Consider the following 24,173-nt stretch of genomic DNA (forward strand, 5'->3'; position numbering starts at 1 on the left):
AAGGCTAACGCCTATTTTGTAAAACTACTGTTTGGAATTCTCTGCTGTTTTTTAGACGAACTCTTATTCTAAAAAATAACTTTGCTTTCTAGCCTGCTTGAATAATGAGGAAGATAAACTTAGCTGTCTGACCTTGTAGGCCAGAGACTAGAGATGCCCATACTCTCAATGCCATGCCAGGTGCATTTTTTTAATTGGATAGAACTGTGTTGTTTTCAAGGCCAGCAGCGAGATAACCACTAAGCACACATAGGGCTGGCTCTTTAATTAAGGAAAACTGCTTTGTTTTAAATTGTTTTAGACTGTTTGCTCTGCAAAAAAAACTGTAGTGAATGGGTTTAAATACGGTCGGACACAAAGGGTCGGGGCTGCTCTCTGATCTCCCTGAGTGGAGAGGGGACAGTCGCCGGCCGGCAATAAAGGCTCCCTAAATTTTAATTTGGTCTGGACTCCAGTGGTCTTTACTCGCGTTCGCTCTACAACATTTGGAGGCCCCCGCGAGATCACCAGCCTTTGCCTGGTCCTGTGACCGGAGCCCACCGGGGTCCCCGGACTCTCATCCCAGGGGGAGATCTCTGAGAGACGTTCCTCAGCCCCGGGACTGGTAGAGGTCGGAGACCCCGCCTGCTAAATTTCCTGATTGACTCTGATTGGAGCCGCCTGGACCTGGTTCTTACCGGTAAGAAACTTATTTCTGGTTCTGGTTCTGTTCTGTGGGCGCCCCTGGGGTCTCTGGAAGGCTGGACGCAGCGCTACTTCCGAGACCAGATCCCGGCGCACGACGGTGCCCGGCGGTCCTCAGTCGGTTGTCTTTGTCTTTGTTGTTCTGGTCTAATTGTCTCTAGCATTAGAATGGGTCAGTCTGCTTCATGTGCTTCTGTCTGTACTCCCCTGCAATGTCTTTTGAAAAATTTTCAGGAATTCAAGCGGCGAGCGGATGATTACGGAGCCTCCGTTAACGCTTTTGATTTACAGAAATTTTGTGAGCAAGAATGGCCAACTTCCCCATATCCCAGTGAGTGGAAGGGGGAGCTTGATCACCTCCCTGGAAGCCATGTGGCTTCCTCAGGCAAATTAATCAGGAATCAGGTGGACTGTTTAAACTCTGAGCAAATATCTGGTAGAAGTAAAAAACTCGGACTAGCTAGTATATAAATGTGGGACTCTGGAGGTGAATATAGGAATTATGAGTTCACTCTGCTGTTTGTTTGTGGGGGACTAGCCAATTTACTACAGAGAAGGGGGACTGGACACAGTCTTAGCTCCTCCGGTAGGTTCTCACCAAGACGGTGGTCGATGGTCGAGAATTCTGTTCTGGGGCACGGGTGCCGGGAGTGCCCCCATTCCCGTCTGGGGAGTTGGGCATTGTTTCGTTTATCTGCTCAGCTCCAGTCTGGGCTAGTCTACTGAGAGAGTGTGAGTATGGATGTTTGTCTGTCTTGTCATAATTATCTGCTCATTAACTGGTCTGTGTGAAGCAGAGGCCACTTTGTGCCTTCTGGCTATACACAGGAGAGTATTTGTTATCTCTTTCTATTGTTTAATTTGTTAAAGATAGGGCGGACCTGCTGTGATGGTCTGCAAACGTCTTAAGCAGCGCTGCTGAGTTATTTTTCTCAGAGATGTTTGCTCTCTATCACAGTAGGAGGGAATCAGCCCATTTAACTAATAAAAATTTTTTTTCTCTCTGTTTATATAAGTAAGGGTATCAGTTTGCTCTGATTTGTGAATTTGCTGTATTAAATTGAAATTTTAAAGTCCTAGGGTTAATTTAAAGGTATAAATTTATGATATTTCAAAGAGCAAAGAACTTTTATTTATGGCTTTCTTACCTCTTTTGGTGGTTGGAGACTTCCAGGGGCAGGGCTTACAGCTCCGCAGGGCGGAGAGATTTACAGGCCCTGTCCCTGCCTGTGACATCATAGTCCAACATTTGTTTGACTTGCTGTTTTCAGTTATTAGGATCCTCATAGAGGACATAACCTGGGTTTCCCTTCCTCTCTCATCCTGATTCTAATAGCATCTGTAACTGGATTAAAAATCATTTCTTTCAGGAGGCCATCCAGGCTTTCAGTTCGCAAGAAATCTCCCTACACACCCTTATCTTCCTCCTCCCTATCTTTCCAGGCTAAGAGTCATTTTTCCCCACAGGTTGGACTTCAGTCTTCGAAAGGGAGGACTGCTAGCTACAGCGGTAGTCTGTAGTTTTCTCTGAAACTCCCACTGTTTCTATTTCTCCCCTCTGTAGGAATTGTCTTCCTCTGACTCACAATTAGAAAGAGAGACAAGCGACTGGACTGGGGACGGGACTGGGTGGGGAGGGGATGGTCAGAGAAATCAAGAATGGTAAAGGAGGAGGATTTAAGATCCTCTAGGGCAGCCGTGGGCAAACTACGGCCTGCGGGCCGGCTGTTCTATCCGGTTCTCTTGGTCTCCCCTCCGCTCCTTTACTTTGAATTTTTATTAGTTCACACAAACACTCCATCCATGCTTTTGTTCCGGCCCTCCGGTCCAGTTTAAGAACCCATTGTGGCCCTCGAGTCAAAAAGTTTGCCCACCCCTGCTCTAGGGGCTTAAGGTAAAAAGGAAAAATCTATGAGGGAAAACAACAGTTACAGAAAGAAAAAAGTATCCTTAAATGTAAAAAGCCTAAATATACAGGATCTCAGACCATTTGCCTTGTTTCAGGACAGAGTAAATTGTTAATGCGGAAAAAGGGGGGTAGGGGGTCAGCAGTTAATTATGAAGCAGGGAGAGATAGGTTTTTGTTGATTTTTACTGGCTACAGACCGCTCTGGTGGTGTAGGGGTCTGGTCCAGGTGTCTTATCAGAACTTCAGTAGATTCAAGGTCGAAAGTTTTCTGCAAGCATAATTAATACATTAAAAAACTAAATTCCCAGGAGCCAAGCGGAGGAGAAACGGAGCTGAAGTCCGCAGCTGCCCTGGTGACTTAAAACTGGTTGCTAGGCAGACTCAGCCCCCGAGAGCCAGGTGAAAGAAGGGGGGCTGGATGCCTGAGCTGTCTGCAGTGGCCCTGGAAGAAGCAGCAGCAGTGAGAAAAGCGGGGGACAGCAGACATATACCTGACACTAGAGCTACCCCGCTGCTGCCCAGTGAGTAATGAGTGTTTTACAACAAGCAATACAAGACTTAGGCCTTTGGCTTGCTGGCTGCAGCAGTTAAACCAGAGCCAGTGACTGATACTGGCCTTCCTGCAGCCCCAGGAATAGAACAGCAGGCCCGGGATCTGTAAAGCAGCAGATAGAGCTAGTGAAAGCTCCCTGTTTGCAAATGTACTGAAAGGGCTCAGTACCTGTTGCTGCTGGAAGAGGAGGGGCTGAGATCCCCTTGCAGTGCACTACCTTGGGAGAGGCCTGGTCGCTGCTCTGCCACAAAGGGGACTGGCGGGAAGACAAGGGGTCTAATACCCAAGCCACTGCCACAGAAGCGCTTTGCAGTATGCAGAGCTGTTTCTAACTGAAACTCTGGCTATTTTGGACTGGCAGCTTAAAGTCAAAGAGCAAAGGAAAGGCACTCTCCCTGGACCGGGGAGCCTTCAGGACTTTGAGATTCTCCAAGAGAGGAGGAGTCTGACTGAGGGATGGCAGAGACCCTGCTGGGTTGGAAGGACCTAAGGCCACATGTTAAACTTATAAATTTCGGCTTTCTAGGCAGATGTCCAAGCCCAGTTATGTAGGGGTTAAGCTGCCTGTTTACAGCAAAACAACTTTCTCCCGTGCCAGAATAAATTTTAGGGAAATTAGACAGGCTGTGTTTGTGGCTAGAAAGAAGAACTGGCCACCATGCACAGCCCTGACAGTAGCCTGCAGAAAACTGTATAATAGACTTAGATGATGCCTGCGTCTTCATGGACATGACTCCAGAAAGACAAGGACAATTTTGCTTTGTGTGCGAAGGTCAAGAATAGACTTTAGTCACCTCCCTAAGGTATTTGTATAGCCCTACCATGTGTCATATATGGTAGCAGAAGATTTGGCTACCTAAGGTGGCCACAGTGCCAATATTGTACTTCATTGTGTTAATAATATTGCATTAACCTTACAGATTTGAATGCAGTTGCCAAAAGGGCAGGTACCCAAATGGGCAAGGAAAACACCCATCTGGTTTTGGTCTCTATTGAAAGACAGTTGACAGCCTGTATACTGTCTTGCAGGCCTGTGTGACCATGCCCATGTCAGGTGTGGCACAAACCTCAACTTTAGGAAACTGGGGAAGGCCTGTTTGGAACAGAGGGAAGTGGTGAGTACCAGTCCTTTGTTACAGGAATTACAGACCCCATGAGGTCCTGTGACATGTGAGACCCTGTAAAGGAATAAAGCTCCCTTAGTCCTTTCTGAGAGGGCATGTCACCCCCCCCCCCGCCCCCCCGCCCCGAGAGACCATATGAGATTTTAAGGACAAGTCAAGTAGGGGGAACCCTACTACAAGGAAAGCTATAATTGTCTACTTGAATATAGACACATTTTGAATTTCTCCTTGTCATTTGAAGACAGTTATATTACTCTGAAGAATCCATAGAAAGGACTGACAAGGAAAATCAGAAGTATATTTTTCTCCTATATAATTCCTCTGAAATTTGGCAATGCTTAATAAATCATGGCAATACATTTCTTTGCATAAATTCAATAAGACTGGTTTCTAATAGTAGTTTATTAACCAGAAACTTTGACTGGAGTATCATGTTTTAAAGAGCCCTGCCTGAACTCTGAAGACTTGAAGCCAATAGGAGTGCCATGGAGAAAGTCTGGTATCCTGCTTGGTAGCCCTGAAAATACCTGGTGCTGGAGCATCAGGCCCATGCCCTACCATCACTGGCAGTTGGTCAGAGTACAAGGGAGCAATAAGGGCGCCTCTGCGTCCCTGCGGGACCCCCACGCACTCTGAGCCGTGATGAGTAGGAGAGCTGAGATGGGCCTTGAAGCCTAGGGCATGGGCCCGGGTAGAGCAACTACAGGTGAGGGATTCACCTAACTCAGCAGATACTACAGGCAGGCCTGATGGCAGCTGATTGGCGTGGCTTCCTGGCCCTACGGGGCACAATATGATTCAATCATGAAATTCCAGCAAAGGTAGTCAGTTATCATTCTTGTTGTGTTTATGCAAACAATCAGGCCAAATTAAATACAATAGGTAAATTAGTCTTTATCTGGCTCTTTTGATAAACATAGAGGTAATTTTAAGGAGAAAAATTCTATTTCAATAGAGGTCATTAAAACTGAAATGTTTTCTTTCCCTTCCACTGGACCATTTGTTACAGTTTGTCTCTGCCAGGTCACAAGCCCACCTCCTTCTGGGCCCAGGCCTCATCGTCCCTTGACAGATAGCAAGGATCTCTTGGCTCTGAGAGAAAACTCCGTCCCTCTTCAGCACGAAGCAGCTACAGAAGAAATTCAACGTCCATTTTCCCTAAAAGAATTCAGAGCCAGGATCCTTGAGGTAATATATTAGGCAGTTAGACAGACATGAGCAGAGCAGGGACGATGGGCCAACTAGTGCTATAGGATGTAACTAAGTCTTTCCACCTCTACGTATGTGAGACAAGGGGCATAGGCAAAGAGGTACTCACCAAAGTCTCAGCCCCTAGAAAAGGCTGGTAGCCTATTTGTCCAAAAAAAAAAAACAAAAAAACTTGACCCCTTTGCATTTGGGTGACATACTTGCTTCCAGGTGGTAGCAGCCACAGCTATGCTTATTGAAAAAGCAAATAAGTTAACCCTAGGGCAGTAACTAATCCTAACTGCCCCACATGAGGTCGAGGTTTTACTCCAGAACACACTAGAGCACTGGATGTCAAACACTCGAGTCACCCAGTTTCAGGCTCTCTGGTGGACAAAAGGAAAATCAGTAACAATTTATACTGATAGCAGGTACGCATTTACAAGGTAAGGGTTCTCCACAGAAGCAAGAGGGAACTGGGCCACAGATGAAGCTGCCCAGGAGGCTGCCCTAAAACCAGTGGGCCTCTACAGATTCTAGTGACTCTTCCAGACCCTGATCTACCTAATCTAGAAAAGCTGAAATCCATAACCAGTCTTTATTCAAGTTCTTACAGGCTTTACAGTCTACCCAGGAAGCAATCCAGAAGCACATCTGAGACGCTCTGCCTGTACCAACTTCTGATCCGGTTCATTCCTTTCACCCTGGTAACTCTGTTTGGGTAAAGAAATTTGCCACACAAGGACTGACTCCTACCTGGAAAGGACCACCTCCACAGCAGCCAAGGTCCACAGGATCCCGACATGGCTTCAACACACCTGGCTTAAGATCAAGCTTACAGTCCTAATGGGTCAATATAACTCCCTCACCAACAATGACCCCAAAGAGTCAATGATTTGACTCATGTACATAAAACCAGTGGGGAATGTTGGAGAGTGGGAATTTTTGAGCATGCTTCCTCCTAGTGAGAAGGCTAACGCCTATTTTGTAAAACTACTGTTTGGAATTCTCTGCTGTTTTTTAGACGAACTCTTATTCTAAAAAATAACTTTGCTTTCTAGCCTGCTTGAATAATGAGGAAGATAAACTTAGCTGTCTGACCTTGTAGGCCAGAGACTAGAGATGCCCATACTCTCAATGCCATGCCAGGTGCATTTTTTTAATTGGATAGAACTGTGTTGTTTTCAAGGCCAGCAGCGAGATAACCACTAAGCACACATAGGGCTGGCTCTTTAATTAAGGAAAACTGCTTTGTTTTAAATTGTTTTAGACTGTTTGCTCTGCAAAAAAAACTGTAGTGAATGGGTTTAAATACGGTCGGACACAAAGGGTCGGGGCTGCTCTCTGATCTCCCTGAGTGGAGAGGGGACAGTCGCCAGCCGGCAATAAAGGCTCCCTAAATTTTAATTTGGTCTGGACTCCAGTGGTCTTTACTCGCGTTCGCTCTACAACAGTATATACATAAAGTGGAATATTCAGTGTTAAAATGGAATGAAATTCTGACACCAAGTACAACATGCATGAATCTTGAGGTCATTATGCTAAGTGAGGTAAGCCAGTCACAAAAAGACAAATGCTATACGAATTCCACTTCTATGAGGCACCTGAGTAGTCAAATTCAGAGATAGAAAGTAGTCTTTTACACACATTATTGCTAATCCTCATAACTTTTAGAGATAAGTAGTACTAATTCTAACTTGACAAATGAGAAAAGACTCCCTTATGGTATGCTTGAAAATCACCTTAGATTTTTCAGAAATAAAGTGATTTGGCAAACTCCTGTTTCAGCTAGAATTGATAACCAGAACAGCAAACTGAGGTTTTTGTCCAGGTTTGTGTTTCAGGAAGCTGAAAAATGAGATCACAGACCAGCAGATTTAAGCAAAAGCATGGAAAATTTGTTACAAGTAGGTTCAGCTCCCTCATGGGGAGGGGCCCCAATAATGGTACTGGTGAAGCTAATCAGCCTAGAGGTATATATGTGCCTGCTCTATATCTGTCAACACCTGATTGATTCCCTCAATTGTTCTTGCCCAGCTACAGGCCTGAACTATCCTGTCCCTATGGGTCAGTTCACCTTATTGTTGCAGACACTTCCTACTTTCACATACCTCCCGCTCTGAGCCTAAAAATATTTTGTTATTTCTGCATGGTTGGTTTCTGTGATTAGGCTTGCTCAAACTGCCATGTCTGGTCCTGACTACATTTCACCTGCCTTTGTTTTCCATTGGACCTCTGCCTGTCTGCCTGCATGTCAAACTTAACTCCTCTCAGAATTTTAAGTCACAATCTTCTTTTTTTTTTTTTTTTTAAAAAAAAAATATTTGTATTGATTTCAGAGAGGAAGGGAAGGGGAGAGAACTAGAAACATCAATGATGAGAGAGAATCATTGATTGGCTGCCTCCTGCAATCATTGATTGGATATCCTCCTTCATGGATATCTTAGACTGAAATCTCAAGAAGGCAAAGTCTAAAGAAAAGATTAGGTGCTAACATATTATTGGGTGGGTGGGTGAATCTCAGGCCATTAGAGTAAAGGACAAATGGAACGAGGCAGCAAGAGACAGAACGCAAATACAACATGGTGCATTGTTACACTTGTCACAGTGTAACAATGCACCATACTGGGGATTGAGCCCACAATCTGGGCATATGGCCCAACTGGGAATCGAACCGTGACCTCCTAGTTCATAGGTTGATGCTCAACCACTGAGCTATGCTGACCAGGCCAAAAGTCACAATCTTTGAGTGACATGGAGAAAAATGTTGCAGGATTTAAAAAATGAATTTAGATTTGTATAAAGTCAGTTAATACACAAAAGATGGTTCTAAGAACATGTTTGGCTGGTAGTAAATGAATAAAAATGAGCTCCTATTGCTACTTTCATCCTTTTGTTGTGAATTTTGAGATTTTTCTGCCTATATTTTTGGACTACAAAAGGTCACAGGATATCAGAAGTACATAGGCAAAAAAAAAAATCTTGTGTTTGATTGAGCAAGTTGCTAAAATTTTCTAAACTGTTACATCATAGGGCTATGAGAGGTCAAGTTAGATAAGGTATTTATTTATTTATTTATTTATTTATTTTTATTTTTTTATTTTTAAAATATATTTTATTGATTTTTCACAGAGAGGAAGGGAGAGGGATAGAGAGCTAGAAACATGGATGAGAGAGAAACACCTATCAGCTGCCTCCTGCACACCTCCCAATGGGGATGTGCCCGCAACCAAGGTACATGCCCTTGACCGGAATCGAACCCGGGACCCTTCAGTCCGCAAGCCGACGCTCTATCCACTGAGCCAAACCGGTTTCGGCTAGATAAGGTATTTAAAGCCTCTTGCAAATATTGTTAAATGGTAGGTAGATGATAATAGCATAACGATTAAGATGAACTGTTTGTGTCCCAGTTTCAGCATTTACTAGCTTCCTGTGACCTTTGGAAAGTCAATTAATTTGTTACCATGGTTATTTCACTTATAACAACAGTATCAACTTCATAGAAGCATTAGAAGATAAAATATGATTCTTCATGTAAAGTTTTAGAATAAGTCTGGCATGAAGCTATCATTCAGTTGATATAAGTAATTGTGAGGGTGAGAACAAGAAAATAAAAAGGCCTTTCTTTTTCTTTGCTGTAGCCTTCTCAATTTATGAGAAACACCTAGTAATTAAACTCCAAGGTTGTTAGCTCCTCTTGTTCAAACTGCGAGACATGGTAAGTTACTCTCAAGGCTGCATTCTGGCATATATATCCTTCCTCCCTGCTCTTTTCTACAACTCAAGGATAATTAGTAGAAAGTTCCCTCCCTTACTCCCCTTCAAACAAGCTTCTTTTGAACTCTTCATAACTGTTAGGTCACCGAAGGAGGAACCCAGGAGGCCAGAGTGGTGAGGGATCATCCACACACCAGGTGGCTGAACCTGGATGGCTCCAGCACCCAGTGAGGGGAATCAGTGGCTTTTAAAGGACTTCTGGCGGGCCTTTTCTGGGCGGAGACTTCTTTTTTTAAAAAAAATATATTATTTACAGAGAGGAAGGGAGAGGGACAGAGAGTTAGAAACATCGATCAGCCGCCTCCTGCACACCCCCTATTGGGGAAGTGCGCACAAACAAGGTACATGCCCTTGACCGGAATCGAACCTGGGACCCTTCAGTCTACAGGCGGTGGCTCTATACACTGAGCCAAACTAGTTAGGGCAGGGCAGAGACTTCTTTATGCATACCTGGAGGGGGGAGAATGGGATGTGGTCACCACAAATGAAATGTGGTCAAAGGGAATGTCCATAGTGAAATGACCTGAAAAGCCAGTTCCTGGTGGAGAGGTATTGATTCAATTGCTCGATCAAACCTAACAATAACTTTTGCTCTAATAATGTTTCACAGGCTTTGGAAAAATACTAAGACATATGCCAGGATTGTCTCCTAAGGAACTAACAAACTACAACCCTCCTGATGTCTGCTCAACTTCAGCCCCAAATCGGAAAAGTTTGTTTATTGTTTTTAGTCCGGGAAGGTGTCCTAGGGAGGTGTCTTTTACCAGCATCTTCACAAGCCTGTAAAACATTCCTTTTTTTTTTTTAAACACACACCACAGATTCCTTTTTTTTTTTTTAATTTTTTATTGATTTCAGAGAGGAAGGGAGAAATAGAAACATCAATGATGAGAGAGAATCCTTGATTGGCTGCCTCCTGCACACCACACATTGAGGATCAAGCCCGCAACCCAGGCATGTGCCCTGACTGGGAATCGAACCGTGACCTGCTGGTTCATAGGTCGAGGCTCAACCACTGAGCCAGGCCAGCTGGGCAAGCCTGTAAAACATTCTCTGGAAGTCCCTTTTCTTTTTCCAGGGAAGATTGTGTTTCCCTAGGCATCCAGCGCAGGGCAAAAACAGACAGGCATGGAGCAGAGCGGAGCTATGCAGCCAGAGAGGACCTGGCCCAAGGCTGCTTCACAGCTGTGCCTGATTGTGCTCGAGCCTTTTTGAGCCGTTTGGCACTGAATGAAGTTTCCTTCTTCACCACACTCCAAACTGGGGATTCTTGTGAGTGTTGAATTGGTTGACGACCCGCATAAAGTCATGTAATTTAAAAAATAGGTAATACAGAGAATGCGTTAAAAGAGCACAGGGATAGAATTTTGCACACACATGGTCCCACATACTTTTATGTTCCCTTGCATTTTTTGGAAATACTAACGCATTGTTTTCTTTCTTATTCTTAGAGGACGACTGCAATCTCTTTACAGTCTATATGGACCTCTTAGTACTGAGCCACCCCCCAAATGCTGTGGTATAAAACACATTGTGTAAGTTAACAGGAGCGCGGTCACCACCTCCACGCCACACCCCCACTTCCGTCAGTCCCACCGGCCCTGAGGCGCCCTCCCCGAGCTGTTTCCGGCGAGGCCTGTAGGAAGATCCCGCCCTCGGAGCGCGCCTGGCTCAGGAGGAGGCGGGCGGCACCTCAGGCATCGCGGCGGGCAGCCCGGCTCCCTGCGCGCCGAGGGCCTGGGAGGACCCCAGCGACGGAGGTAGTACAAGGCCCGGCGACGAGGCGGCTTCGGTGGCGGCGGCCCCTGCGACGGCGCGCTGGTCGTCTGTGGAACCCTCTCAGCCGGCCGCCCTCTCTCTCGCCCTCGCCCTCGCCGCTGGCTGATCCCAGTGCAGCCGGCGCCATGTCTGTGAGCGAGATCTTCGTGGAGCTGCAGGGCTTTCTGGCTGCCGAGCAGGACATCCGGGAGGTGAGCCCTGCTTGCCCTATCCCCTTTCTCTGCTCCGGTAGGCCCCACCGCCTGGTCCTTCCCGTCGCTCAGCCTCCGAGGGCCGGTGCTTCCCCCAGGTTCCGGTCTCTCCTTGGCTTCTCCTACCTCATTCGAGTGCCAGTTTCCCCCCTTCCAGCACTCGTGGACGTCAAAGCCTCAGCTAGCTCCTGGGACTCAGACGGCGTGCGATCTATGTGTTGTCGGTGTCTTTCAAAGCGCCTCTGGGCCTCTCGTTAAAGTTCCTGTGGCTTCTCATTACACGTAGAGTAAAAATCCAACTCTCTCTCTCTCTCTCTCTTCTCTCTCTCTCTCTCTCTCTCTCTCTCTCTCTCTCTCTCTCTCTCTCTCTCTCTCTCTCTCTCTCTCTCTCTCTCTCTCTCTCTCTCTCTCTCTCTCTCTCTCTCTCTCTCTCTCTCTGTGTGTGTGTGTGTGTGTGTGTGTGTGTGTTTTCAATGTAATTTTACCCCACCTGTTTATATTATGGTCACTTTACCTCCCTTTCATTTCTCTAGTTCCCCAGTAGTTCCTGCCTCAGAAGTTTTGCATGCCTTCTGCTCTTCCTGAAATTTGCTTCTTTCCATCCCCCCTGCCCCCGGTTCTCCCACATTCATTTCCTGGATTTCACAGGGCAAATGATCTTTTGCCTGTTATGTTTTCTAGTAACGCATTAACATCTTAAGGAATAGTGTGCAATTCCTATCTTTTGAATGTCAGTTGAACTGCCAGAAAGGAGGAGACTGTACTTGGTTCCCCAGCATTTACACAATGCCTAGCACATAAATGTGCTCAGTGAATATTTGTAAAATGAATGAATGAAAAATACCCACCCCTTGTATTGCATTTTATTCTTGTTTTGACAAATTGCATTCAGATGCCTCAGCTCCTTTAAGTGTTGTAGTGTTCTGTGGGATAGTTGAGATGGGAGGAGGTGGCTATTATCCGTTGAAGGTTAAATGAGAAACCTAAGGCTTTTCGATGACTTCCTGAAGGTCTCATAGAGGAAGTAAGTGGAAGAGTCAGGATTCAAATCTGGGTATTTTCTGTTCCAGTTCAGTCCTTGTAAAGATAGATAGTGTTTTCAACGTATGTGAAGTGTCATAAATCAAACATGCTACTAGCATATTTGGTTTGAGGCTATGATAATAATGATGTTGAACTTACGTGATACTTTGGTTTTTAATTTTTTCTAGGAAATCCGAAAAGTAGTGCAGAGTTTAGAACAAACAGCTCGGGAGATTTTAACTCTACTGCAAGGGGTCCATCAGGGTGCTGGGTTTCAGGACAGTAAGTGTTTTGTTTTGACTTTTGAGGTTTTAATCCAGTTCATCAATCTCATTTAAACAGTTTTACCATCCAAACAACATTTCAGCTCTGTGTCATTTCATTATAAGAAATGTTCATCATACTTTATGGTGAATAAAAATTGGAGTAGGTGAGTTTATCGTTTTTACAGGTTTATAGAATCCTGTGTTTTGATTGATTTTCCACTTTCACGTAATATGGAATGTTTTCTATTTGATGAAGTTCTGCTGATGATGATAGTAGTATTTCATAGTTCACTTGTGTATTTAGCAACTTTTATTTAGAGCTTCAAAAACACACCAAACCTTTCATATATTGAATATGGTTTAATATGCATTTGTAGATATGAAATGGCCAGTGTAAAATGTTCTGAATATGTGTACAGTTAGTCCTTTGAATGGATGGAGATCAACTATGATAACTTTAGACATGGAACCTCCATTGTAAGCCCAACTGAAAAAGCTGAAATACATTTTCAGATAGAGAATGATATAATAAAGTAGTTTATAGGTGTAAGAGGCAAGTCAATTTTCTCCATGATATGTAGTTGGTCAGCCTGATTGAGAATAATTGGTAAAACTTCTTTTTGACCAAACATGAGAGCTAGAAGCAGATCAATTTTAAGCCTCTTTTGAGGACTGCGTAGGAATGCATCTGGTGTGCAGCTCCTTAAGGATGAGGTCATTTCTGATAGCGTATGATGTGTTTCCTAACATTCCCTTTCAGCAAGTTTTTGTTTATTTTTCAGTATTGGTTCATCAGTAGGGGAACTAGAGGTGAAGATTTGAAAGCCAGGTTGAAAAGCAGAGATTCATACCCTATATTTGGTCATGAGCTTTTTTAAAAAGTTGATTTATTTCCAGGTAGACTGCATAGATTATTAAGCGATAGTATTAAGCAATATTAAGTATTTGAAATTTGGTCTTTCATTATGATGTTTGATTGTTTGTTTGTTTTTGGTGTGATCAGTTCCAAAGAGGTGTTTGAAAGCTCGAGAACATTTTGGTACTGTGAAAACACATCTAATGTCTTTGAAGACCAAGTTCCCTGCTGAACAGTATTACAGGTTTGTAAGAAAAGTAGCATTATTTTATACTGTTAAGTTAAAAAAAGGCAGAAAAATGATATGTACTGAATGATTGCTTAGCACTAGGTAAAAATCCCTCTATGTAGAAGAAGTAACAAAAAGAAAATTATCAAACTATTAATGGCAGTATTTGAACGGTGACAAAATTGGTGATATTTTCTTCCCTTTCATTTTCAAAATTTTCTTAAAGATCATGTATAATTTTTCCAATGAAAAAGCAGTTAAAAACAAAATATTCGTTGTATGAGGTCAAAATAAAGAATATCTTTTTAGTATATTTAAGTTGCTTGTGAAGTTGGATGAACCATATCTGCTATTAAGGTTATGGAGTTGAGCTTTACCTTAAAGCTTGACTTTCACTGCCAAGTAACATATTTACCCAATATTTTATGCTGTATGTTGCTGGATTTACACCACCAGTTATTTTAAAGTATATATTGTTTCATGAAAGAAAAATTGTTGGCAATCATAATTGTGAAACATGTAGATTGTAAAATGCATCCTGATTTCACAGATATTAAACGGATGTTGATGAAATATGGTAAATAAGAACCTAAAAGATCTACTTATGTTTATTTTCTTACTGAAAAAGATATTCATTTAGGATGTGTTTATGGGCAATAAATAAGACATGTATGTGGGGAGTGGATAGCACAACCTCACAAGATTTTTTTTTTTTTTTTTTTTATATTTCTTTATTGATTTCAGAGAGGAAGGAAGAAGGAGAGAGAGAGAGAAACATCAATGATGAGAGAGAATCATTGATCGGCTGCCTCCTGCACGCCCCCCACTGGGGACTGAGCCCGCAACCCAGGCATGTGCCCTTGGCCGGAATCGAACCTGAGACCCTTCAGTCCACAGGCCGGCGCTCTATCCACTGAGCCAAACCGGCTAGGGCTCACAAGATTTTTTAAGGCAGGAATTGGCAAACTACCTGTGGCCTGCTGCCTCTGGAAGCTAAGAATTGCTTCTTTATTTTAAAATTGTTAAAAAATGAAAAACAGCCAAATAAGAATATGTAATAGACTGAAAGTGACCTGCAAAGCCTAAAATATTTATTATCTGGCCCTTCACAGAGAAAGTTTGCCAAACCTTGCAAAGGTAGTAACAGAAGCTTAGAAAAGTAGGAGGATAGAATTGTCAGGGTCTTTAGAGACCATGTAATTTGGAGTCATATACAGGCTGCCCTGTGGCTGATTTGGCCCTCAGAAGGTTCTGTTTGGCCTGCATTGTGTTGAAATTTTTTTCTGAATTGTTGCCACAGGAGGCATACCATAAATATCCAGAAGTTGTCAAATTTCCTATTTCTTTTCCAGGTTTCTGGCTCAGTTTAACTGTAGTATCCCTGAGGTTTTAAGTCTATGTAGTGATGGCAAATGGTAGTTATTACTTATATGTGTGAATCAGGATTTTCTTGATATCCTACACTCAAAATGTAAGAATGAGTTAGGTGTTGAAGCTGATGTACAATTGTGTTTCTCCTGTCTTCAGTTGCCAATATTTATTTTTCTCAGAGCACTATCATTGTTCTTATTTATTAAGAACACCAGAGGCCCGATGCACGAAGATTCGTGCAAGAATGGGCCTTCCTTCCCCTGTCTGCTGGCACTGCCTTCGCTCTGGCTGGAGCCGCCTTTCAGCCTTCCAGAGGCCTGGAGCGGCTGGGGAGGTGCGGAACGCCTGCATCCCGCCCTGCCCCCGGCCACTCAGCGCCTGTGCATGCAAATTAACCCACCATCTTTGTTGGGTTAATTTGCATACTCCTTATTGGCTGGTGGGCGTCGCGAAGGTACAGTCAATTAGCATGTTACTCTTTTATTAGTGTAGATAATCTTCCATAATCGTCAGCTGTAAATTTTTGTATTCATAAAATTGAATCATGCTTATTGATTAAACTTTTAATTTATAATTATAAATTTGAACTTGCAAAATTTACACTAAATCTATCTAATATATTTAAATGTCATATTGCTCTTACATATTTCATATGTTGGGGTTTCACGTAAAATTTTATTTGAAAAAGAATTCCAATTCTAAAATGTTTGAACTTGCCCTAACCAGTTTGGTTCAGTGGATAGAGCGTCGGCCTGCAGACTCAAGGGTCCCAGGTTTGATTCCGGTCAAGGGCATGTACCTTGGTTGCGGGCACATCCCCAGTAGGGGGTGTGCAGGAGGCAGCTGATTGATGTTTCTCTCTCATCGATGTTTCTAACTCTCTCTCCCTCTCCTTTCCTCTCTGTAAAAAATCAATAAAATATATTTGAAAAAAAGGTTGAACTTGACTGTACTAAACCTGTCTTTTTTAAGGCCACTGGTCCCTCAACCTATGTGCTTGTCTTTATGTAGATTTCATGAGCACTGGAGGTTTGTGTTGCAGCGGCTGGTCTTCTTGGCAGCGTTTGTTGTGTACTTGGAATCAGAAACACTAGTGACTCGAGAAGCAGTGACAGAAATTCTTGGCAGTAAGTGTCTTCATTAGTATAGATCTGCAGAACCAGTACTAATGGATAGGTTAATTTTTGTTGGCTTATACTTTCTATTATAACAAATGAGAACTAGATGGAAAACCAGTTACTTGGAAACACAAAACCTAAAAATATGTAGTGGCTGCTCTTTGTACTTGGGTGTTGTATTTGTAAAATTTAGTTTTTAAAAATGTCAAGGCTGTGGAAAAGTTAGAAGAATAATACAGTGAATGCCTGTTTACAGCTCACTTAGACTCACTACTCTTAACATTTTGCCACATCTGCTTAGTCTCCTCACTTGGTGTGTCTGTGTGTGCATGTGTGCATTTGTGTGCGCTTGTCAACCATTTGAAGTCAGTTGCAGATATTGTGGCTTCTTCCTGCCTCTTCTAAAAACATATTCTCTGACATTTTTGTGGTATTACTTTTTAAGAGAAGAGTGGACAGGAAAATTGAATTTTGCTTGAGAGCTAGAAAAATTCTCAATGAGGTCTAATTGCCAAGGTTAATATTGTATGTCAACTGTAATTGAAAAATAAGAATTACTAGGAAACAAAAGATTGTTTTAAATGATTCATCCTTTTTCACACATTTAAAAAAATGCTAAGGCTTAAATTATATTCATATTATGACCTCATTTTTATTTTGATATTTTTTTTTTAGTTGAGCCAGATCGGGAGAAAGGATTTCATCTGGATGTAGAAGATTATCTCTCAGGAGTTCTAATTCTTGCTAGTGAACTGGTAATATACTTAGTAATTTGCCATTTTCTTTCTTTTTCTTTTTTACTGTTAATTGGTTAATACTAACATACAAATTTCAGGTGTACAACATTATAGCTTGATATCTATATACTTGATTGCATGCTCACCACCAAAGTCTGGTTTCCATCTGTCACCATGTATTTGACCCCTTTCACTCCCCCTCCCCAATGTCCCCTCCGATAAACACCAGTCTGTTGTGTGTGCCTGTGAGTTTGTTTTTGTTTTGCTTTTTTTTTTTATGTTTCCACATATAAGGGAGAGCATTTATTTTTCTCCATCTTATTTCTTTTGCCATAATACCCTCAAGGTCCACCCTTGTTGACATAAATGGCAAGATTTCATTCTTTCTAATAGCTGCGTGGTATTCCATTGTATATATACCACTTCTTTATTTATTCATCCATCTGTGGACACTTAATTTTTTTTATATATCTTGGCTGTTAAAAATAAAGTTTCAAATTAATATTTTTATATTCTTTGGATAAATACCCAGAAGTAGAATAGGTGGACCATAATAGTTCTCTTCTTAGTTTTTTGAGGAATCTCCATACTGTTTTTTATAGTGGCTGTACCAATTTACTTTCCCATTAATAGTGTATGAGGGTTCCCTTTTCTTCACATCCTCCCCAGCATTTATCTCCTATTTCTTTGATAATAGCCATTCTAACAGGTGTGAAGTGATATTTTATTGTGATTTTTATTTGCATTTCCCTGATGATTAGTGATATTGAGCATCTTTTCATGTGTCTGTTAGCCATCTGTATGTCTTCCTTGGAAACATGGCTATTCAGATCCTCTGCCCATTTTTGTGTATCTTTGTTAATCCTCACCTGAGGATAGTTTTTCCTTTGCTTTTCAGAGAGAGTAGAAGGAAGGTAAGGAGACGGGGGGGGGGGGGGTGGGGGGTGGGGTGGGGGAGTGAGGGAGACAGACAGACAGACAGACAGGTAGATAGACATTGATGTGAGAGACACACATTGACTGGTTGCCTCTGCATGCACCCCGACCAGGGGTAGGGAGTGAACCCGCAACTGAGGTGCGTGCCCCTTGACTGGAAACTGAACATGAGACCCTTTGGTGCACAGGCCGCCGCTTTAACCACGTAGCTACACTGGCCAGGGCCTGCCCATTCTTAATTAGGTTGTTTTTGTTGTTGAGTTATATGAGTTCCTTATATATTTTTTATATTAGTACCTTATTGTAAGTACCATTTGCAAATATCTTGTCCCATTTGGTTGGTTGCCTTGGTTGTTGATGGCTTCCCTTGCTGTGCAAAAGCTTTGTTTGATGGTAGTCCCATTTGTTTATTTTTGTTTCTCTTGCCTTGGAGTCAAATTCACAAAAACACCACTAAGACTGATGACCAGAAGCTTAGTGCCTATATTATTGTCTGTGTGTTTTATTGTTTCAGGGCTAACACTCAGGTCTTTAGTCCATTTTGAGTTAATTTTTATGTATGGTGTACAATAGTAGTTTAGTTTCATTCTTTTGCATAGGGCGTCCAGTTTTCCCAACTTTATTGAGGAAACTTCCTCCATTGTATATTCTTGTTGCCTTTGTTGTAAGTTACTTGTCCGTATATGTCTGGGATTATTTCTGGGCTCAGTTCTGTTCCATTGGTCTCTGTGTGTGTTTTTCTGCCATTACCATACTGTTGATTATTGTAGCTTTGTAGTGTAGTTTGAAATTGGGTAGTGTGATACCTCTGGCTGTGTTCTTTTTTTCCTCAGGATTTCTATTTGGGGTCTTTTGTGGTTCCAAAATTTGAGGATTTCTTTTGTTATGCCATTAGGATTTTAATAGGGATTGCGTTGAATCTGTAGATTTCTCTAGGTAATATGGACATTGTAACATTTTAATTCTTCCAGTCCATGGACACAATGTTTTTTTTTTTTTTTTTTTGGTCTTTAATTTCTTTCAAGAAAGAATGTCTTAACCTTTTCAGTGTACAAGTATTTCCTTTCCTTTGCTTATTTCTAGGTATTTTATTTTTTCTATTGCAGTTGTAAATGGGATTGTTTTTCCTTTATTAATCTTTCTGATAGTTCATTGTTAGCATATAGAAATGCAACAGATTTCTGTATGTTGATTTTGTGTTCTGAAACTTTATTTCTAATAGTTTTTTGGTGGGATCTTTAGGGTTTTCTATATATAAAATCATGCCATCTGCAAATAGTGGTAGTTTTACTCTTTCCTTTCCAATTTGGATGCCTTTTATTTATTGCCTAATTTCTCTGACTAGGACTTCTAGTAATGTTGAGTAAAACTGGCAAGAGTGGGCGTCCTTGTCTTGTTTCTGTTCGATCATAGAGGAAAAGCTTTGATTTTCACTGTTGAGTATGAAGTTATCTAGCTGTGGGTTTGTCTTATATGGCCTTTTTTATGTTGAGGCACTTTTCCTTCTATACCCATTTTATTGAGAGGTTTCTTTAAAAATCATAAATGGCTTCCTGGCTGGTGTGGCTCAGGGGTTGAGCATCAACCTGTGAACCAGGCGATCACGGTTCCATTCCCTATCAGGGCATATGCCCAGGTTGCGGTTCGATCCCCAGTAGGGGGATGTTCAGGAGGCAGCCAATTGATTATTGTCTCTCATCATTGAGGTTTCTCTCTCTCCCTTCCTCTCTGAAATAAAAAAATATATATATATATTTCTCTCTCTCCCTTCCTCTCTGAAATAAAAAAATATATATATATTTATAAATTTTATAAATTTTTTGTTGTTGTTGCATTGTTCTTATTTAAAATTTTATAAATTTAATATATATATATATTAAACCCATAAATGGATGTTGTATCCTGTCACATGCTTTTTCTGCATCTAGTGAGATGATCATATGATTTTTACCTTCATTTTGTTAATGTATACTGCATTGATTGATTTGCAAATGTAGAACCATCCTTGTATCCCTATAGTGAAGTGCATTTGATTGTGGTGTATGATCCTTTAAATGTATTATTGTATTTGATTTGCTAGTATTTTGTTGAGGACTTTTGCATCTATGTTTATCAGAGATTGGCCTGTAACCTGTGTGTGTGTGTATGTGTGGTTCCTGCCTGGTTTTGCTTTCCAAATAATGTTGGCTGAGTTAGGAAACATTCATTCTTTCCTCTTCAATATTTTGGAAGAGTTGGAGATGGAAAGGTATTAAATTTTCTTTGAATGTTGGTAAATTCAGCTGTGAAGTTGTCTGGTCCTGGAGCCATTTGTTTTTTTCACCTTGCCACTTCACTGTCATTTTTAAAAATGGGTACAAAAATCCCGGGAGTCTGATTCATTTAGAAGCCATCTGTTGGTCACCACATAGTCATTGACTGTGCACGGTATGAGTTTTGCTAGTCATCAGGGAAATGCCAGTTCTGACGAGGTGCATATTTGCTAATGTGTGAATTTTTAAAAGATGATTATACCTCTTTGTTTCAAAGTAGTGGAAAAAACATATTCCTGGTAACTGTGTTAACTCATAAAATTGTTTTGGAGAACAACTTATCTACATAACTATATTAATTATTCTTGCTTTTATCTTCTTAGTCTCTTTCCTGAGAAATTATGTTATGAAAATAATTCTAAAGATGAAAAAAAAGCTGTTATAAAGGGTGTTCACTGTGGGTTTACAAATAATATTTATGTAGAATAAATTGTAGCCCATAGAAACTCTAACAAAAGGGAAATGATTTCTTAAGTTATTAAGTTAGTAGTAATATTAAGCATTTGTCAAAAATGTATTTATCAAAGATAATATGTGAAAGTGTTGTGGTCTGAGGGTCTTGTAGTTGTGATTTGGAGGGCATGCTAAGATGGAGCCACGTTGTAACATATCCCAGTCTCTCTTTCCTTATATAGTCGAGGCTGTCTGTCAACAGTGTGACTGCTGGAGACTACTCCCGGCCCCTTCACATTTCCACCTTCATCAATGAGCTGGATTCCGGGTTCCGCCTCCTCAACCTGAAAAACGACTCCCTGAGGAAGCGCTACGATGGCTTGAAGTACGATGTGAAGAAAGTGGAGGAGGTGGTCTATGATCTCTCCATCCGAGGCTTCAATAAGGAGACAGCAGCAGCTTGTGTGGAGAAATAGGAGACTCTCTAGACCTGGCCTTGCTGACCTCAGTGGTTGCCAGTGAGCGTGAGCGCAGGGCCGCTCACTGTAGTTACGGTGCCCTGTTGCTAAGCACCGTGCTTTATTTTCTTAGCCAGTTGTGTGGTGTGTGTATCAGAATTGGAACACTTCTTTGGGGTTAAAGATCAGCCTTTACAAGGACAGGTTTTTTTTGTGGTTGTTTCAGTGAATTTGCTCTGTAATTCAGTTCTGTCAAAAGCGCAAATGTCAGTCTCTTGGTAAAGTTTATTTCCTGCTTACCCTGATGCTGTTGCTGTCCTGATTGAGAAGTTTATTGTCTTGTGATCCTCAGTATTTTCTATATCCAAAGTAGCCCCATACACAGGTATGCAAAAGGGTTATTAAAAAGGATGCCAACCAAAGGACACTTTACATTTTCCTCTCTCATAAGCCAGGTGAGTAAATCAGATGTTGAGATTTTTTACAAGGGAGTTAATAGCTCCAGGGTTCTCTCACTGCCTTCAAAACATAGAATTAAACTGCAAAGTCAAGTTCAACAGATACTTTTGGGAAGTTTTTGTATTAAAGAATTGGGTAACATGCTATCATTTGGCTGTTTACCAGGTGTGGGGGTAGCGCTTAGTGTTTTAAACACCTTGGTTTCCTGATGTTGCCTTCACATTGTGCTGTTGCAAGCAATTAAAAATCGTTTTCACACACATCTTTAACACTTCATAAGATTTATTTTTAAGATATGAAACCTTTTTCCTAGCAGCCAGCTACACTGTTGGGTGTGGGAGTATAAAGCCACCCAGTCAAGTTAGTTAGCAATACCCTGACTGATGTGTTCTGAGAGAAAAGTGCTGTGCTTTGTCTGGAAGGAAGAGAAAACGGATTAAAAAACAAACCAGCTGAAAAATGAACCAGCATATTTGGCACCGTTTCCAGAGTAAGCCGTTTCAGGTTATTGATGACTCAATAGTCAGGTTTTAGAGCGACAGTTTTGGCAAGTCACATAAATCTTGTTGCTCCCTCCTCCCCTCCTCATTTCAGGCAGTACTGAGAATACTTTCCATGTCATTGGCTATTTACCAGGTGGAGGAGTAGTGCTTGAATTGAACTTACTAAAATGGTGACATCCACAGTTTTTTGGAGCTCACTGAAAGGAAGGTGCCAGTGTTTCCAGAATAATCTGAAGATTTCAGGTGTACCACTCTTCCATGCCTGATTGCATTTTGGGCTTTCTGTACAGTGGATGTTTGGCCTGGAAATCAGAGCTTTTATCAGGTTGACTGACAAATTTGCCATCGTGAGGAAAGAAGTAGAAATGAGGCATAATTGCTCTGCACTGTTGGATTTTATAGTTTTTCTTGATAGCTCTTTCTGCAGGAGAGTTTGCAGAAAGGAAAAAGGTGTTAGGATCTTTAAAGTGTGACACGAGCACTGTCTAGATTGAATATGGTAGGCTTTTAATTATATAGTCAGACATAGGCAGTACATTTGACAGTAGTTCTCTTTGCCTCTTAAATTGATTCTGCTTGAGAATATTAAGTTCTTGGCAGAAGTTGTGGATTTTAGTTTTAACAAAAGCATTTTAAGTATAGGAGCACATTCTGGTCTTGTAGCTCCATTTGAGAGTTTAGGAGTGTCAGGTTTATAATTCATTTGTGTTTGTTGCTGGCTTACTGTAAAGCAGTAAGAAGTGGGTATTTGTTTTCCGGTCCTTCGTGATTCAATGTGCTGCCGTGAGAACTCTTCTGTATGGAGAATAGTTTCTCATGCTGTTTGAGGCTGAAGAAGACCAGAGTGGTCAGCACAGATTGCTGTGCAGCAGTTACAATAACCAGAGGACAGCGGGCACGGCACACCCAGTGAGCAGGCGCCATTCGCATGGTCCACCTTGCTTGGAAAACTGCAAGTGTTCTGGCTGCATAGTTGAGAAGCATTGGCTCTGGTTTTAGATACCAGCATTGTTTTATTCCGTTTCAGAAAACCAACCAGGTTAGAGAACATCATGCATTAGTGGATACTTTCTTCATATATATAATCTATATATATAAAAGGCTAAGCGACCATCTGACCATCCGACTGGTAGCTATGACGCACAGTGACCACCAGGGGGCAGACGCTCTGACTGGTGGCTATGACGTGCACTGACCATCAGGGGGCAGATGCTCAACACAGGAGCTGCTGAGCTGCAGTAACTTGGCAGTGGCGGTTCTCAGGTGATGCACCTTGGAACCAGACAGGAGGGAGCCCAATTCTGGGGTGTGTTTCCTGAGAACCACCCTTTCGCAATCCGGGACCCCTTGGGGGATGTTGGAGAGCCGGTTTTGGCCCGATCCCCATAGGCCAGGCCAAGGGACCCCACCTGTTGGAGGGACCCCGCTCAGTCTGCAGACACCCTTCGAGCCATGGTGCTGCCCCAGGCGTGGCTGGCCAGAGAGGAACCACGAGAGGTTGGCTCCAGAGCGTGTCTGGCCTTTCTTTCCCAGTCCTGCCCCGCCAGCCACCTTCTAGTTAATTTCCTTTCCATGTGCATGAATCCATGCACCGGGCACTAGTAGACTATAATAAGAAGAGAACTCCATAAAAAGAACCATAAGATTTGCCCTGTTTTCAACTTGAACAATAATATGAATTACTGCTTAAGAGACTTTAATAAAAAATGCCAGCTTCTTTGGCAGTGTTCTGAGACATTTACTAAAGCAAGTGGCTAAAGATGAGATGAAGATGTAGGTTGCTACTGGCATAATTATGAAATTACAGCACTCTTGTTTCTTGGTCTGGACTAAATTACTTGTCTCTTCAGGGTAGAACATTACTGTCATAGCTGATACCAAAATAAGTTGTTTACTGAATTTGACGTTTTTCTCAGTATATACTGTTATAAAGAGTTAAACAAATAAAAAGACTATCTCCCCTCCCCTCAAAAAATAACAAACATTTAAGGGAGGTGGACTGGACTGGACTGGATGGGTGAGGGTCAGGGAGAGGGAGTAGTATAGTTTACTGTCAGGTTTCTGATTTGGGTGACAGTAGATTTAGGCCCTGTTAACTAAGGGAGAGGTTGTAGGTGGAGATACATGTCTGGAGGTGGCTTGGTATCTGATGTGTTTGCTTTTGGATATGTTGGATTTATGATGCTATGGGTCAGCTAGGCCCAGCAGGACTTTGGGTGTAAGGGAAACCCCGAACTAGCCTGAAGATAGCTTTGGATAGCTTCACATGTGGTGGATAAATCAGGAGAGTGGGTAAGGTCTCCCTGG

General features: G+C 42.0%; 1 protein-coding gene across 2 annotated transcripts; it reads left to right on the plus strand.

Moving 5' to 3' along the window:
• Positions 1 to 10,872: 10,872 nt before the first annotated feature.
• TSN (translin) lies at positions 10,873 to 21,209 on the plus strand. Of its 2 annotated transcripts, XM_080671066.1 has the most exons (6): positions 10,873 to 11,205; positions 12,417 to 12,510; positions 13,498 to 13,594; positions 15,962 to 16,077; positions 16,744 to 16,823; positions 20,689 to 21,209. In XM_080671066.1, exons 1-6 carry the CDS (start codon positions 11,140 to 11,142, stop codon positions 20,920 to 20,922), a joined length of 687 nt encoding a protein of 228 aa, XP_080527192.1. In that variant the 5' UTR covers positions 10,873 to 11,139; the 3' UTR covers positions 20,923 to 21,209. The 2 variants fall into 2 exon arrangements, with proteins under 2 accessions (XP_080527192.1, XP_080527193.1); XM_080671067.1 differs by lacking the exon at positions 16,744 to 16,823 and having other exon boundaries at positions 11,005 to 11,205.
• Positions 21,210 to 24,173: the final 2,964 nt, after the last annotated feature.

The sequence above is a fragment of the Plecotus auritus genome (assembly GCF_963455305.1).
Source record: "Plecotus auritus genome assembly, chromosome: 5".
NCBI lineage: Eukaryota > Metazoa > Chordata > Mammalia > Chiroptera > Vespertilionidae > Plecotus > Plecotus auritus.